At 46.5% G+C, this 18,577-nt stretch overlaps 1 protein-coding gene across 1 annotated transcript in view; it reads left to right on the top strand.

Moving 5' to 3' along the window:
- myo10 (myosin X) overlaps nt 1–18,577 on the top strand; it is an 88,359-nt gene that overhangs the window by 34,888 nt on the left and 34,894 nt on the right. Inside the window, 1 exon segment of the mRNA XM_030114890.1 lies at nt 10,259–10,446. Coding sequence (XP_029970750.1) covers nt 10,259–10,446 — 188 coding nt within the window.

The following is an 18,577-nucleotide window of genomic DNA, read 5'->3' as shown; positions in this document are numbered from 1 at the left end:
TTCTTTGCGGCTGCAGTGTCGACCGGGGGATGAAAAGCGCAGGTGATCAAACTCGGTCCGAGTCCTTTTGAATCGGAGCTTGTTTGAACCTTAACGAAGCCCCTTGTTTGGAGGCCAAGAGCAGCAGGTTGCCAGATACCATTAAAGGTCTTTTTCCTTTTTTTTGCCCAGTGGCTGGTTTTAGGTTCTGGTTCTGGCTGCATTTGGAGTTTGGTCTGAGCGTTTGGCTCTGATAGTGATGAATCAGTCCAAGCTGTGGGAGTCGGTGTCTGAGAGAAAAGATCAGCTTTGAATCTTTCCTCTTAATCAGTTCATTCATGAACCACTTCTCATACAGTTGCTTTTAGCACGAGCTGCTTTACATGTTTGGAATCCGCCGCAGACTGACCTCAGACCCCCACCCCTCCGGTCCTGTGATGAAAAGAACAATAGGTCTGACCGCAGAGGCTGTCCTGTGATCCAGAGCTCTGTTTGCCACGCAGCTTCCAGTGAAAACGGCTATTTAAACTCGTTTACACACCAGCGGCGTTCAGAGTTCCTCAAAACATCACTTTATGGAGAAAGCTTTCCGAAACGCACCGGTCTCTGTTTCCACGTAAACACAGCTTCTCCCGCAAAGCCACAGAATCATCCGGATCACGTGATATTCTGCAGACATGAGAAACTGAACGATTCAATGAAGACAGTTGAAAATAGCTTGAATGTTTACATATTTATGTGTCCATCCATCATTGTCAAACATCACCGTCTGACCTTTTCTGGAGTAAAAAATATCAAACAAAGTCGTTTCCATCTAACTTTTGTAATGTAAAAGCAGCTTGAGGCTCATGTTGACAAAATTGAATAATTTAATTGTCCTTTGAAATCTTCTTAAAGCCACAGTTGAACATAAAATCATTTGTGTTTTGGTTAAAACAGTTGGTTCTGAGTACATATTAAAGGTATTTATGGTTTGTTTGAGTTGAGGAACAACTGGTTGATTTGCGTATTAAAAGTCATTATGGTTTGGGGTGAACTGAAGTTTAGAGCCCTGCAGCGTACGAGTTACAGTCATCATGCCTTCATTGTTTGTGAGTTCTTTTTAAGATTTGTTCAACTTTTAGGTAAATTAGTTATGGATTTATGGAGTAATGGACGTATGGATTTTTTTTTTTCAGGCTTTTTCCTCAATGTCGTGTTCAGTGTATGACCCGGTTTTTCAATCTGTGAAATGACTGTTTTATAATGTAAAGTTTTTTTATCAACACAACCTGAGGCAGTGAAGTGAAGATCAGTGGAGACTGAAACTGGACTGAAGCCACCAACCCCCCCAAATGTTCAAAAACCGATTAAAAACATGTTAATGCTGCTGGTTACTATCTCCAGTAGAGATCAGGGGTTTTCCTCATGGAAATGATACGTTCATGTTAATAATTCTCCTGAAATGTCTACAGCCGAGCCGTGTTGTTGTGCCAGGAGCAGTACGATCAGAATAATTCAGCACCGTCTTGCTTCAAGCAGCAAACAGAGCAGCTCTGTTGCTGCCAGCACTTTTTGGGGAGCCCACTGAACTGAAAGTATCTGGGGCAAATAGCTCTCTGCCGCTGCTCTTATGAATTAATGAACAAAACTGACCCAGCACTTTCTGCAACAAAGCTAGCTGCTAACAAAGGCCGCCTTGTACCGCAGTCGCCTCTGACAAACGCCATCCCGCCACTTCAATCACTCCCGTATGGTGGAATCAGCTCCCAGCCGCCCAGTCTCCACCCCGGTGGAGCATTTTCCTTTATTTTCCTTTTTTTTTTTTCTTTTCTTCTTCTTTATGAGCCAGGAGAAGTAAAGAGTGGAAAATGAGAGGAGAGGTTTTGGTGGCGTGGGCCGTGGCGAGCTGGAGGGAGTGGCTGGAAACACGGCGGAACCGGGGAGCCTCGAGGCAGGTTGAAGGGAGCGCCGTTACTTTGAGTTTCAGAGGGAAGAAAATCATATAGTGACAAAAATTATATATATATATATATATATATATATATATATATATATATATATATATATATATATATATATATATATATATGTATAGCACTCAGTTTTGAAAGTGCTACAGCTTATTCTCTTTTTTCTTCAGTGATGTTAATGATGGAATATATTCTCTTATGGCTGCGAAGGCTTGACTGAGTGGTTTCTTCCTGTGTGGACCAGAATAATGCACTGAGTTCTACTGAGGTGCATCAGGCCAGAAACGGCTCCTTATAGCATGAAGCAGCATTTGTCCATGAGAATAATTCTCGAGTGTCACATTAATGTACAAACCTCAGCATCATCAGTATTATTGCACGAACGATGCGTCCAGTCGCAGGACGTTGTCTCTGCAGGATTAAAGCGGTGTCCCGGTGACGGTGCTGCCTGCATGTGGACCGAGCACAGCTTCCAGAATAGTGTTAAATAAGCCATCGCTCGCACTGACTCAAGGAAAACCTGTTGGTCTTTCTAATTAGAAGCATGTGTGAAGTGACAGTTTTGTCAGGACAGAATTATTAAAAGTTTCCAGGAGGGCAAGAAAACACACTCTTGAGTGGAAGCGAAGCCTCGTCTGTTAATGGAAAAATAAAGACGTGTTAACAGATCAGTTCATCTAATTCCTCTTCTCTCTGGCTGAGGGTGAAGTGCAGGTTAATACTCATATTTTAGGTTTTGCTTCTTGGAAATGTCACTGAGGTTAAAAAGATGAGGTGACAGGCGAGCGCCTGAACCCAGATCCTCTCTGCCAGGGGCCTGTAGGGATCTCAGGTCAGGGCCCCGGATTCCTACAAGCACCCTGCTGACTTCTGAGGGAGACGAACAGAGACAACCAGACTTGTTGCCATTTTGATATTGTTTGCTTTACACTTCATTCCAACTTTTTTTTCGACTTCTTATTACAACGATATGCGAGACAGTTTGACTCAGTAAGCAGCGATCGGTTTGTTTACTGGTTTCTGTGTTTTTATGGGTTCAAACTACGTCAACATTGGATGTTGCAAAACTTTTTTCTTCACACACTATCAGCTAACTATTAGCTCAAAGTGTAAATATGATATTGTAAATGAAAGAAGCCAATAAAAGCATTGGTCTGAATGACTGAAATAGCCTCTGTGGAGGCTGATAATGTTCCAGTGATGTTTGTAGAAATTCTGAGTCCACAAACATAAAATAAAATAATAATAATAATTCTGATGATGCAGCAAGAAAAATGCTTTGTTGCTTCTGGATGATCGACAGATTTAATTTTATTTCATTTCATTTTTTTGTGGGAAACACAAACTGAACGTGAAGAATTCGAGTATCCTGTTTAATTTGGCCCGACTGCGACTGTTTTGCTGGGAATGCTGGGAAGGGATTTCTGCTCCCGCCAAACGGCATCGCAGATATTTTGCTTTGGTGTTAGCATTACAGAGATGAGCGGGGAATTCAGCCCCAGGCTACCAGACTCTGTGTGCGTGCGTGCGTGCGTGCGTGCGTGTGTGTGTCCTTTAGCTGCTGTGATTGTAACCAGCTGTGGTGTCGACTAGTCTCCTCACTCATCTCCTCTTCAGATTCCACTGGATGTATACACACACACACACACACACACACGCTCCCCTCATTTTCACCGTGTCTCACTCAGGAATCTGCTGATCTGCGCCTCTCATGCACTCAGACACGTCTCATCTTATGTTTATTTCTCTCTCGCTCCAGTCCATCATGCACAGGGAGAACATGCAGACTCCACCAAGCTCCTGCTGGGACAGAGGTGCTCCCTGCTCACCACCGGGAGCGATGTGTGTCCAGAATGACGTCTGATGGCAGACACATCAGTAACATCGCAGCTCTACTGAATCTCTGGAGCCGACTCTGGATACTCAGGATTTCCAGCTCACTTCCTGTCAGACCTCGACCCACATTTCAACTGTCGCACATTAAGTTCATGAAAAAGCCCCAATTTAATTACTTCTAGATTGAATTTCTTTCCCCGTGACTGAATTCCCCAGAAGCTCTTTATCGTTTTGACATTTTATTGTTAAACTTTCCCAAAGCTGGACGTTCAGGCTCTCGCTGCTCATATTATCCTGAAGAAACGGTTCCCAGCGAGACCCCGAGTCCTGATCGCTGCTGCTCTGCAGCAAGCTTAGCCCCCTCTGAGTCCCTTATCTACTTCAGATAGGTGTTGGTTTGTGTGGATGAACATATAATGACAAATTATAAGTCAGATATGGAGTTTACCGACTGAAGCTCAGTCTCTTAAAACACAGATTGTTCTTCTTTTTTCATGCTGGTAGTTTGAGCGTTTAAGTCTGGTGTCAGCTGAATGGTTTTGCTGAACTTATTTTAACCACGGGGCGCATGCTGAGGCGCTGAGCAAACCTCACCAGCCGCTTGGGGTAAAACTCCCACGAATAAAGAGAACAACGCAGCATATATAGCAGCAAGACAGCACGGGCTCATGTTTCACCGAATAACAGACATCCAGTGTTCGGTTCCTCATCTTCCTCTTCGCCTGTGTGATCAAAGACCGTCCAGCTGGGGCAGAGCGGAGCGGAGCCCGTCTCGTGACTCGCTCGGCTCATTTTAACAGCTCCTGGCGTCGGCCGCCGGCCGCCGGCGCTGACTGACCGCCACGGCGGCTGCTGCTCCGCTCTCCACCGCCAGGCCGGTGGAGAGCGGCCTGCTCAAAACCAGTAGAAACGTTCAACCTGCTGATCGCGTCGGTTGATCCACTTTTGTGTGAATTCTTTAGTCTTAGGAAGAAGGGGATGTTTGAGACGACGTGGAACGTGAAGGGATTCTCGTCTTTCAGAAGTTGTTTAGTTTGAGTAGATCAATGTTTTCCTGCAGCTGGTTTTGGAATCACTTCATACATTATTATAATACATTATTATCTGAAACACAAACCTGCTTCAGGTCTTATTAGAAGCAGTACGCATTTAGTTTTAGGAGGTTTTAACCAAAACGTTCATTCAGCTCCCAGTCCTGATCACTGTCAGATGTAAGGGAACAGTATTTCAGCCGGCCGAGCGTCACACTTCACCAAAACTTCTAAAAAACACAAATATGATCAACTGAAGCCTGATATTGTAAAGGGTTTGTGCTAATATATCAGTAAGAGACAGATTCCTGTGGTACAACTCTTAAAGATCTCAATCATACAAACTTAAGGTTCCACTATATTTGTTTTGGGTTCAAATTGGAGCCAGAATATCCTTCACTTAAACTTTCCGATGCGTTATGCTTAAAAAAACCGAGCAGAACTCCCGAGGAAAATAAACTGTGTGACTTTCATTCATGTCCAGCTCCAGTGAAACTAAAACCCAGCTGCAGATCAAGATGGGTTTTTTTCCAAGTATAACAAATGTGCAGGAATGTGTCCCGGTGACACAGTAACTCAGACGGCAGCGTACCCCCCCCCCCCCCCCCCCCCCCCCTACATTTCCTGCCGTCCGTCAGTCAGGCCAGCCAGCCATTTTCCTCTGATCCGCTTGTGTTTTTCTCTCCATCTGGTCTTCATTTCCCTCGCAGTGCGTTGATCCTGCCCTGTCTTCGCGGGTCTCACTTTTTGGACGCGTACCGCTGCTGCATGCCTCCCTCGCCTCGACCGTTACTCCATCAGCAGCGGCTGACGCCTCTCTGTAGACACAGTCGCTGCAGCTTCAGCGACCGAACAGAGAATCTGCGTTTGGAGTGATAATGCTAAATGCAGTTTCTACCTTCACAGATTCTCTCTAGCCGCTCTCTGAGCTTGGTAGAGGCATGCACGCCTGAATCCAGTGGAAGTGTGTGCGGTGATGAATTCCACAGGTGAAACATCACCGGCAGACCCTGAGCAGCAGATATCGCGTGTCTCGCCTCACTGCTGCGGTATGGCCGAGAGCGTCCGACACCACGGGGAGCGCGAGGGGTCGGAGGTCATCACATCGGCCTTCTGACAAGCAGCGCAGCCTTTTAGCTGGCAGCCCGGGGGGGTGGGGGGGTGGGGGTTAATTTAGTCCAAATGCTTGTAATTCATCACGTTAAGGCCAGACACGACTCTTCACTCTCAGCAACGCGCCGTTTCATGTGAGCGCCCCCCGACAGGAAAACGTGACTTCTGATGGTTCTACATGGAGGCAGGTTCATGAGAAATAGGTCAGAGTGTTTCTCCACTAATGCTTTTCTCCTCAAATAGATGAGTTTATAGTTGAATTTCCATGAAGACTTTGAGCCTCACGCTTTTCACTTTACTCTGTTTAGACTAGTGAGACCGTTTGTTCATGTCCAAATCTAAACAGGTTCAGGAAAGCACCTTTATTTTATCTCCTCAACTGATGAAAAACCGTCTAGAAAATGCGTCAATATGGAATTCCTTCTTTGTTAAACACAGCGTAATTTCTGATAATTCAATATAGTTCTGAGTAAACCAAGTTATCTGCATGTTTGACATTTTGCTCAAACAAAGCTCCATTAAACTGATGAATTGCTCCGTGAAGCAGTAGCTGGCTGTCTGCAATAAACCGACAACTTTATTATGTTCAAACTGTTTTACTTCCAGCTTCTCCATTTCCTGAGTTAAGGCCACATCTCCAGACTGTTAACTTGGACCTTAAATGCATCACTGTCTACATCACTATTTATTCTACTTTTGTTTAAAGTAAAACCAGTTTCCCAGTTCATAAAGTGCACATACTTCATGGAGTAGAAAGCATCATAACTATAAAATAAAATCGAGAGATATTTAAAACATGTACTGTTTGCTTCTGTAGCATGTCGTAGAAAGCAGAAGTTTCTGCACCGAACAGAGCAGGCCTGGAGCTTTTGACCTCTTTATAGACTCTCACAGGTCTCACGTGGTGGAAAGGCTGTTTTCCTCTCTTGCCCTACTTCCTCCTGCTGTAAACAAGGGAATGAGTGAAAATCCGGAACATTCCCTCAGACCTTCACACGATAAGTCGAGCGCTGCACGTGGGCCGAGCTGTAAACTGTTTACTCCTTCCTGCGGACTCCCTCACCTGAGCGGCGGGCCGCCGCGCTCTGTTTACACTGAGGAATAACACACACCATGAGCTATGGCCCGCCGCGCGTCGCTATAGCAACACAGGCCGCAGCCAGTGTCTGCCATGTAAATACGGTCACCTCGACCGCCACTCAGGTGTGTGTGTGTGTGTGTGTGTGCGCGTGCCTCCGGGCTGAATGTGGGTCAGTCAGTCAGTGGGCCGGCTGAATGGTGAGTGTGAGATCAGTGTCGGGGCGTTAATGAGCGCCGCCGTGGTGAAGGTGCTGAGATGTTTATCCCAGAGGAACGTCCAGCGGTCAGCAGCAGATTCATCCCCGCCGTCGCCTTGACTCGGTTCTGAAGAGACGTTGAAGCAGAGTTTTAGAGAATTGTGTTCACAGAGCCAGGAGAAATAGCTGCTGGATACTCAGACATTTGAGACATTTGATCGTCGGTCACTGCAGACGCTCTGGCGTGACAAAACGTGACCGTTTTCTGCTAAGTTCACATGCATGTGGTGCAACCCTCGCTGGAGCTTTACGACATTCCCAAGATAAAACTGCACATTTTTGGCAATTGTCAATAATATGCAATACACACAAGAATTCTGTGCAACAGCTCTGTGGAACAATTGTGAAATCTGGAACATGTGAACACGGAGCCTCGCATGAAAACCCTACAGGAACGGGATGAGGGTCTGCTGTGTAGACTGACATGCTGAAGGCTCATTTCTCTTTTCTGACACTTTCTACTTGATGGGAAATAAACTTAGACAGATTTGAGATGAACACAAAGAAAAAAACCAAAGATACACACATTCGTGAGTCTCTTTGAAATTTTCAGATATTTTGGAAACTCCGGGTAGTCCAGTGAGATCAGAGTTTTTCAGACATGCAGTGACCTGCTGTCAGTAATTAAATTGACTTTTAATTTGCTCTTTCTTCTTGCTTTATTAATGATTTAGACAAGTTATAGTCCCCAGCTGCTTTAGTGCAATGCACGATTGAGGCTGATATCTGTGGTAGAAGAGAAAAGATGAAACATTTCTCTTGTGGAATCGATGTTTATTCTGGCTTTGTTTTGTCCTCCCATGTTTTTTAATATTACAGTGTTCTTTAACACAGAATGAGCATGCTGTAAGGGTGAGTTTCAGCTTTTGAAAAACACATTCTTACAAAATCCAATAGATTTTGGAACAGTGAAGTTTGCCTATTGTGTAACCTGTTTGTTAATAATAATGATATATTTTATACGTAAACACCTTCAGGACACTATATGTGATGAAAGAAAGCCAGAAAATCCTGAACAGTTAGAATTTTGTGTTTGCAACAGATAAAGCACACTGAGCATGAGTAGGTTTATAAAAAGATGACTTGATGTGAGGTTTACGAGTGTTTAATCATAGGGTGTGGGGTGGATCTCCAGAGGTTATGAAATGACCTTCAGTGCTTTTGGAGTGGAAGTGTTGAATGAGAAGTGAGTGTAGTTTTGGTGGACAGGTGTTACGAGCTGACTGGATCGTGTTCTGGTAACAAACACTCAGTTATCAAATAAACACTCGCCGTTCACCCCGCAGCTGCCTGCGTGGCCGCTCGCCCTGCAGGCGTCCAGCGTACAGCGCCGCTAAACTCCGACACCAGAGGTTTACGTTACTGTGACACAGGACTTCACAGCAGCGGGAAATGGATCATAATGCTCGTTGCAGCGCTTGAGAGGCAACCTGAGCTGAAATACTGCTTTGTAATGAAATGTGATGTTAGTGAGCAAGGCAGCACCGTGCCACATGGCGTCTCACTGCATTGTGGCTGAAGCTGAGCAAAGTTTTGTATTTGTTTTCCTCAGCCTTCAAGACAGGTGATGGATAACGCAGACGGAGGTGTTTTCATTTCTCAATGCAAACTAATGCCGTGTAAATATTGCGGGCGGGGGACGTCACTACTTCTACTTAAAGTTACATCTGGTCCAAACCTCTCAGTGGGTGTGTTTGTTTTTTATTTCTGCACACCTGAAATGTTTCCTTTCCATTTAGGACCTGATTTAATAGCAGGAATGAGGCTGCATAGCCGCGGCCACTGCTCAGGTGTCTGCTCCTGTCTGTCGTTCATGATCATTGATCTCTGGAAAATTCCCCATCGGGACGACAGAGGGGTTGTTTTTCTGTTTTTCGGAATCCCGGAAAGACGCAGCAGTGTTTCCATTTCCATGCAGCAGCAGTTCTCATGGCCATTAACACCCACAGTTTCACCGAGACCGGGGTTGCCTGTGTGATGTTGTTGCTGCTGGTGGTTCCATTCCCTCTACATCGGCATGCCCATTAACCTAATTGTTGCTATTATGGTTGTAATTTGAGTGCTTGACTTCAGCGCAGTGAGCATGACTTCACCTCCGGCATGGTAATGCGCTGAATGAACAATGCAGCTTTTTTTAAAGGCATTTGGAAACTTCTTCTGAGTGACTTCCACAGCTAGTAAAAAGTTCTGTTTTTGATTTCAAAGCCCTTCTGGGGATTACCTTAATAAAATAAGCTTTAATTTTTGCTTTGACTCGCTGTGTTACAGGTAGTGATATGAAACTAAGCAGAGAAAATCTCGTCTCGTTCTTCCTCGTGCATTTCTTCTCTCCCTCCATCGCCTCGTTTTGCTTCTTGCCTCATGTACCGCAGTGAGAATGACAGCATCGTGTTTCTGTCTTCAGTCTGAGCAGCTGAAACCAGCAAGAGCCACCAGTTCTAACCCCTCAAACCGAGACCAGCAGTAAATACAACCCAGTTTCCTCGCTGATACTTGCTGATGTGCTGCTTTTCTCTCCAAAGCCTGCCAAGCATCCATTAGTCACCGCCGCTGCACCAAGCCAACAGCCGAGACCTTTCCTGGCTTCACAAGCATTTATTTTAGCATTTATGTTTGTTTTGCTTCGAAAAATCTGGAACTGGTTTGGAAAATTGCAGTTTTTGGTGGGAAGGTGAAGTTCAGGGAGACGGAGGGTCAAAGCACATGAAGGCTGTTTTCCTGGATGGATCTGGTGGTGCTTGTGTACTACCGCGCTCACGTGCGTGGCTCGCTGTATATTTGTCCAACTTCTTGGAGTCTAGAAGGATTTCATGACTCAGTTCTTGTACCCACAAACTGGATTGTGTGCCGCCTTTTGTCCTGCTAGCTGAGCAGCGGTGGACGGTCACGTATTGAGCTGCAGGCGATGAAGCGGCTGCAGGGATCATTATTCACCAGATGTTGCACTTTGTCTTGTATATTTGACATCTTTATAATGCTTCTTACGTATGTTCCTCTTCCTGGTTCTCAGACTTACATCGGCTCCATCCTGGCGGCGGTGAACCCCTACCAGCCGCTGGCCGGCCTGTACGACCGGCCGGCGGTGGAGCTCTACAGCCGGCACCACCTCGGGGAAATCTCGCCACACATCTTCGCCGTGGCCAACGAGTGCTACCGCTCCCTGTGGAAGAGGCTGCAGAACCAGTGTGTCCTCATCAGGTGGGCGACCCGACCCGACTTTCAGTCAGGATTCATTTATTGTAAATGATTTGACACACGTCTTTTCCAAGCGGTTGACAGTTGTTTTTATTCAGTTATTTCGCTGCTGCAAAAGGCTTGTTGGTCCTTATTCTCTGGAGTGTTTTGCATTCAGGACATCCGCCGCTTTCTTGTCGGAGTCTATTTCCAGGCATCTGATCGGCCTTTGAATAAACGTTTGTCTCATCAGACTGAGGTTCTGGTGCCAAACACTTTGATGGAGGCTCAAGCCTCCTGTGCACTTTTGGCTGCACCTCTGAGAAGAACCAGGCATTACATGCCCCTGCACACACACACACACACACACACACACACACACACACGCGCGCGCGTTCTGCTGTCCTTCCTCACATCCTTCCCTTTTCATTTTAGTTGGACAACTTTCACGTCCGCTGCCGCTCCATTGTTATCAGACGAAACAGACGTTTTTCTTCCAACTGACTTCAGAAACGGTTATTTTTAAATGCGGGCAGCGTCAATATTTAGCCGTCGGCGCGTACCTGAGAGGTTGGTGTTTACAGCCATGTGGGAAGTGCTGCTTGCCGTCATCAGGCTGTCCTGAAGACGCGGCCTGGAGATTTAATTTCTTCCTGTGTGGCAACAAAGTGTTGCTGCTCTGCCAAAGACGGACTCTCGGGAGAATGTGAATTACAAGAAGGCTGTGTGTGTGCGTGTGTTTGCAAGCGTATTGGAGCAGTGTTTTGGATTGTTGGCATCTTCAGTGGATTCTGATCTATCTCTATTTTCTTCTCAGAACGATGTAAAACCTCAGATTATGAACAATATGAAATTCTTTTAGATCTGTTCAGAAATAAGCTTCTGATTGGTGGTAGATGGACATATACTTCCATATATTCATTCAGCAGCTGTGGGGGATTTTCAGCCTCCAGCTTGGGAGATGAGAGGTGTGCTGGCGAGGCTGCTTCAGGCATGACTGCCGGAGTTTCCTTACGATCAACCAGCAGTAGTTTACGGCCTGTTTTCCCTGTTTCACTGGCGGCGGGGATAATGAGACTCACATGCCCCGTATAGAGCAGCTGGCTCACGTTTTTGAGGAAAGCAAAAAAATGTACCCGGGATGTTTTACTGTTGTTATCGATGGCAAAGCGATGTTTATCAGAATTCCTCATGTGCTTCCATCAGTTTAGATCGCCGCTCTGCGCTTTGGATTTCTTGCACATCATTGTCAGGACATTTAGAGCAAAGATACTCGACTTCCTGAACAGAGCCGTGGTCTTAGAACGATGAAGTAGTGTATTTTCCAGCTGAGGAGACAAGACGGCTCAAAATTTAAACAAAGGAACAATGGCAGGAATGTCTTTGTTCCAGCAAAGATCTGGTGTTTAGTGTAAAATAACTGCTGTCAGTTGGAAGTGAAATGTGTGAAATCAGCAGCTGTGTGAGTCCTCTCTCACCTCGTGTTCCTTCAGCCGCTCTCGACTGCGATTTCCTTTTGTCTGTCTTCTGAGCGCACAAAACGTCTTTTGTGTGGCAGGATGTTGGTCGGTGGGAAGAATATCCTCCACAGTGCAGAGCGAGGCGTAAACACAAACATGTCGTGTTGCCGCCGGAGCGGCACAGTGCTGCCGTTCTGCTGTGGGTCTGCTCTGCGTTCGTCCTGATGCAGCCGATTCCCTGTTTTAGCTGCTGTAGAAACCAAAGTCCCCGCAGTACAAGCTCAACATCTTGCTCCTGAAGACGTGATTGTGTCTAACTGCGTATTTTCCAAACCAGGCCGCAAACCATAGAACCAATGCTGACGGACAAAGCTAAAACAATCTGACTATGGAAGTAGAGTTGAATTTAATGTAGAGTTTGGTTGTAAGATTACTGTAAAACACCGTAAAGCCGGAGAGAGGAGACCACAGGCTGCAGCCTGACCTTTAACTGCTGTTTCAACTCGGGCACTACCCTGTGTTTTATCTATTACAATGAGTGAAATGACGTCCTGCGCTCGCCAAGGCGAACGCTGTCGTCTTTCATTCCACCAGCTAAATGTGATCTTTGCACACTGCAGAATTTTTGTGGTGTTTTGCATTTTTTGGGTTGTTTTGCTGGTATTTCAGCTGAAAATAGTATTTGATAGTTAAGAGGTCATCAAATATTGAACGCATAGCAACAAAAAGCAACACTTGCATTCATATCCTGAAAATCCAGCAGTTTTGGTGATGATTCAAATAATGTGTCTCTCTAAAATTCCCTCAAACTGTTTTCAGTCATTTTTCTGAAGTGTATTAACACAATAAAAGACTGGAGCATCAGTCATGTTGTGGTTTGACAGCAAACAGCCTCCTCAAGCAGAGCGGCTTTTACTTTCTGTGCCTGTTTTACGGCTTCCTTTACTGCTGTTAATCAGCTGGTAATTGTTGCCCCGAAGCTGCAGCTGCAGCGGCGGCGGTGCAGCATGTGAGTGGAAATAAAAACATGCATTTCTACGTGGTTTGAAACATTGTCGAGATTCACTTTCATTTAAATGCAGCTATAATTCTCAGATCTTCTGATAAAAAAACCATGAAAACAGTATTTCTGCAGCGCAGTCGGCTCCACAGATCTGACTGGTGAGTCATGTGAGCGGTGAAGGCGCTGCTGTGGAGTACTGCTGCTCCGCCGCTCTGAGTGACGGATGTGTGAGCCTGTGAGTAATTCCTGTAAGGAGCAATAATCTTCAAGCTTACCGCCAAGAGTTTGTGTTCAGGGCGGCCGCTCGGCTGTGTGGGCCGGCGACCCGGTGAGCGTCAGGCTGGAGGCTGTTGGAGAGTCTGCAGGCGCCAGAATGAAGCAGCACACCCAAAACACGGTTAGTGTTTGGGAAACAACAGTAGAAATGCCTCAGCATCACATCAGTTTAAGACTAAAGGACTGTAGAACAACTGATCCTCCTGAACTGAAACTCCATTCTGGATGTTTTCTTATTTTAAGTCATTGTTAATCTCCACAGGTTACAATGAACAAGGTGACGTGCAAAATCCAGGATTCCGTCAAACCTTTGATGACAGAAAACTCAGAGATAAAGAACTTGTCGTCCAATGCAGTTGCTCAAAATGAAAACCAGATTCTTGATCACTTCTGATAGCTTTGTGTATCAAATATATGCTTTTCTGTTGACGATGAAACAAAATATCTTGAATTCGGCGTCTGTCTACGAAGCGCTCCTCTCCTTGACCTGTCAGTCAGATTATTTGGTCGCTCATGTCTCCGCTGTGTGACTGATCAGCTCTCACGCTGAATGCGTTTCATCCCGCTGCCTCCAGCGTGCAGTGAGGAAACTGAGCTCGACGTTAACCGCTGTTTTCAGTGTGATTAAAGTCTCAGCGGTAAGACTGAGTCAAAACAGGACTGAGCTGTATTTGAGTGTAATTCCGATACCTGCGTTGAAACCCGATCGCGGTCGGGGCTCACGCCGTCGGGGCTCACGCCGTCGGGGCTCACGCCGTCGGGGCTCACGCCGTCGAGGCTCACGCCGTCGGGGCTCACGCCGTCGGGGCTCACGCCGTCGAGGCTCACGCCGTCGAGGCCCTCCACGCCGGAGAGCTCAGAACCTTCACCGCCCGGTTTCACGCTTGTGCTCTCGATATCCGGCGTTAAGCGATAGGTGGAGGATTGTTTCAGCGTTGAGTCCTAAATTCCGCCCAGCTGCTGCAGTGCGTGGTCCGGTTCACAATGATGTCTGACACCCCCCCTGTGGGGGTCCCCCCCCCAAAAAACACCAGAGTCAAAGCGGCGGACCCTCGTAAAACACACAGCATGGCGGCGCTCCCACCCACACACAGAAAGGACCCCTTCACGGTGTGATTGTGAGAGAAGAAGACCTATAAATTGCAAGCTGGCACTTTTGGGCCAGGCAGGAAGCGTTCTTGTCGGGTTTGGGGATTGTGGGTAATCAGATCCAGGCAGAGGGAGGCGAATGAGACGGGAGCTGGTGCAATAGACGAGGAGACGCAAGAACCGGCCGGAGCACCAGGCCATCTGCTCATTAATGCTCATGAATGCCACTTGGCTTTTCCGCTGATGCGGATACCTGCCTGCGTCCAGCCCGGGCCTTTAATGGCGGCGCCCCGCCGCGCTTTCTGCTACAAATTGCAGCAAGAAGCTGGTCTGAACCGCCAACGAAGAAAGTCCTGGAAGGCGTCCAGACCTGTTCTACGTTCAGCAGAATGCCACCATGGCAGGTTTTAAGGTGGATAATAAAGCAATAAACGGAGGACTTGGACGTCTAATTCACATTTTATTACCTAAAAACCTGCACAGACCGTTTTTCATGTTTTTTTAGAAGCTCATTAATTCTATTGAAGGGCCCATTTCAACTGTACGCAGTGCCGCTTCAGAGAACAGCGTTCCTGAAGCTTTGAGTCAACGGTTTGTCTCATCCTCGGTTTACCTGCTGAGCAGACCGAGCGCTCCCGTCTCCAGCGGCCCCGGCGGATCCCTGACCTTGTGTGAGAGTTTGTCTCTGACGGTTCAGGTTTTACAGCCGGTGGTTGTAGGTTACCTGGTTAATGTTGTGTAGAAAGTTCAGTTGATCTTCCAGGTCTTTAGGATGTAGGCAGAACCCAGCAGTGTCCCTGACCCCCTGACTCCAGAGGGGGGCGGGGTCAAACCCAATAGTCTCCAGCCCTGTTAATTACTCAGGCATCTGGGGGTCAGACCAGCCGCGCAGCAGAGCCTTGGAAAAACATGCCGGAGAGGTTTTCAGGGGTCGGATGTATTTTCAGGAGCAGATTCAGGCTGTGATGAAAAAAGCTTTCGATCAAGCAGAGTAAAGAGTGTGTGAACTGTGCCTAATGCTGCTTCTGAGCAGTTTTTAAAGGCGACTGTCGAATGTGTGACTGTTTATCATTGTATCATGTGTTAACATCTGTTTTGATTCATCATCACTCTGTGAATCGTCTTATTTTCCTGGTCATTGTTCAGTTTTTCAGCCCTTTCCTCAGGTTACTGACCCATCTGAAAGGACTGTGAAGCTGGCAGAGGAACCTGGAAGACTAGAGTGCTCTTTAAATCAATTAAAACGTGGAATTTTATTCCATAAACATATAAATAACCACAAGATGATGGAATGTTTCCTTGTGTTAATGTTTCTTGGCTGTGAATGTGGAAGTGACCGGACTGCTAGAGTTGGATGTAGGTTTTCAACAAGACTCTGATTGTGAAATGAATACATTAAGCTCCGTTATTTAACTTTCCACGGACTTTCAGAGGATTTCAAACAAGAGAAAATTACTCGATTGTGTCATTACACTAAAGAAAATTTTGCAAACACACAGATTTGTCTACTTTTTGTACAATGTTTATCTTGCATATCTTCATCAAAGACCCACAGCGCCATTTTAAAGACAAAGGTTCAATCAAAGCTCACGCTCATAGTTGAAGGAACATCTTTACTCTGCATTGTTGCTGCAGAAAGGCTTTGTAGACTTCAAGCATGCATTCATACAATTAGAAATCTGCTTTATTGCTAGTTTAAATGTCTTCACTGGTAGTTCGGTGTAATCTTTAAACACAGTGACAAAGTTCTCAGCTTTGAGCCCATAAAATGATAAGCTGATGGATTTACTCTCTGTCTCTGAGTTTCTCTTGTAGCCTCGGTTTCTCCTCTGCTCAGGGTTTTCTCTCAGCTTCTGCTGCTTTCTGTTCCTGCACAAAGGGCCTGGGTGAGGTCCAGAGCGGAGCGGCGCTTCATCCAACACGTTCAATCACTCCACTCCTTCCTTTCTGCCTGTTGAGCTTTTTTTTCTCCCCCTCTTTCTTTCTCTACCCTGGGTGGCAGTAGCATGCTCAGAGCCAGCGATTAATACAAAGCTGCTGCACTGCTCTTATTTAGCTCCGTCTCTCTCGCTCTTTCTCCTTTAAATGAGTTACATTGAACACGTCCTTTCAGATTTGTTGTTCTTTATCGTCTAAACTTTTCAAATGAGCCACACAGCTGAAATCCTTTAAAGATCCAAAGCACCAGTGAGCTGTGTTGCTTCCTTTGAATCGATTTATTGTCCAAAGTTGGAGTCAGGAAGCTGGTCATCGTGTGTTACTGTGAGCTGAATCTGAAACAGAGACTCAACATGCAAACACACGTCCTCAGAAACATTCAGGCAGATGATTGATATTTAATGTTTGTGACTTTTTGAAAGAGGCTCATCGTTGAACTGTCATGCACTGCACCGTGACGGCAGTCTGTGCGTCTGCGGTCGCCGTCCTTCCTGGGACGAGCCTGCCCGCCTCTGCCGCCGTGCACGTCTTTTTCCAGGTCGCTGATTGGCCGAGACACTGAGCGATTGTGTTTTGAGTGCTCCCTTGCGGGGTCGCCACAGTAGATAATGTGGCCTGTAAATCTGATTTGGCACAAGTTTCACACCGGATGCCTTTCCTGAAGCAACCTGAGACGCCGGGGGTCAGAGGTCGTGCTCAGAGACCCACAACAGTGACTTTTCAGCGCCGGCAGCCTGGAGGGACTAATGAAAAGCATTTTCAGCCTCCTGGTGGGTTTACCTGCATAAATACATCAGCAATGCTCCAAACGGCAGCTTTCAGGAAGCCGGTCACTTCAGCCTCGAGTGGCTGTTCTGCGCTTCCTCTGATTTCCTTTTCCTGTGTGGATGTTTACACCTCAGACCAACACGCCGTCGTATCTGTCCTCACGCTCGCGTCTCAGGCCGCGGCCAGGCGTCCCCAGAGTTTACTTTATCTGCAGTCCTGGTGTCTGTCCATCAGGACCCGGGACGTAACCTCTCACACGGCATGGAGGACGCCTGGCCGTCAAGTTCAGCTTTATTTATACAAGTGGACGAAAACAAGCGGCGCTTCCTAAAGCCAGATGGGGGGGGTCTGCTTTAGCTCTCATGTACGGATCATTATGTTTACTAGTAGGTCTTTTTGTAGAAACAGCAACATGTTAATTCAAGCTAAGAAGAAATTTAAAAAACTTCAAAATTCGAGGCCTTGAAGGCCTCAAGCTGCAGACTTTGGTTTTGGTTTTCCCAGAGCTCTCACCTCCAGTGAGCATGTCCCCACGCCTTCCTGTGTGTGAAGAGGTTTCTCTTCTCTCAGGCTTGTTGACTCTTAACGGCCTTTAGGTGTGAGGGTGAGTGTGTTTGACCTGTGCAGAGCGAGCCCCGCCTTCAGAGCAGCTCCTCACCCTGCAGCCCTGCTTCCCGTTCAGCTTCAGAATGTGTGTGTTTTGGTTCTTCTTTTCAAATTCCTGGAATCATTGCACTCTCTAAATTGAAATGCCATCAGTTTGATTTAAACCAGCACCTTCATACTTGGGTGTGCTTGGAGCTTATTGGTGCAGGGTTTTTTTTGTTTTTTTTTTCACTGTTTTTTTATGTTCCGCCTTTTTTATTTTTGTCAAATGAGAAGCGTCACTTTTTCTCTTTGCATCAGAATAAGGAGTTTTGAGACCCTCCGGGCGTCTGACAGTATTTCCATCTCCAGAGCACCTTGTGCGTCTGACGTATCGAGGAGCTGGCATCGGGAGATGAAACAGTGGGATAACCCTCAGACGATCCACCCAGCCATTATCCAAATGAGGAGCTTTGCTCCTGAATTAAATCGCATGTACCTTCAGAAGATGTTGACATCTGTGAACAAGACCCGACAATTAAAGCACCACCTGCAGGATGTTAGAACATGCTGCAGTGTATCCTGGACGCTGGATTAGAAAAACCAGCCGACAGACACGAGTCTGCTCAAGGAAAACGACAAAACTGAACCTGCTTATGGCAGGAGAGACGTTTTTAAAGTACTTTATCAATATTAATTTGTCCAAAAATGCTCAAAGCTGATGTTTTGGCTGTTTTTCTTTTTGTGGCCTGTTTTATTCGTACCAGTCGATGTTTAGTGGTGTTTTGGTCGTGGTGCTCCTGGTTGATAATTAACATGACCTACCTGAGACTCACACTGTGCCTGCTGCGTTGCCAGGTTCATGCTAAATGTCACTGAGAGGTGTGTGTGCGTGTGTGTGTGTGTGTGTGGGGGGGGGGGGGGGGGGGGGGGGGGGGGGGGGCTGGGGGGGTCTTCGGGCCTCAGGCCTCGGTTGGTCAGTTTCAGTCAGGCAGGGAAACGTGTGCTGTGGAAATTTTACATACTTCTTGGATAA

The sequence above is a fragment of the Salarias fasciatus genome, chromosome 18 (assembly GCF_902148845.1).
Source record: "Salarias fasciatus chromosome 18, fSalaFa1.1, whole genome shotgun sequence".
Taxonomy (NCBI): domain Eukaryota; kingdom Metazoa; phylum Chordata; class Actinopteri; order Blenniiformes; family Blenniidae; genus Salarias; species Salarias fasciatus.
This window is presented reverse-complemented; position numbering and strand designations above follow the sequence as displayed.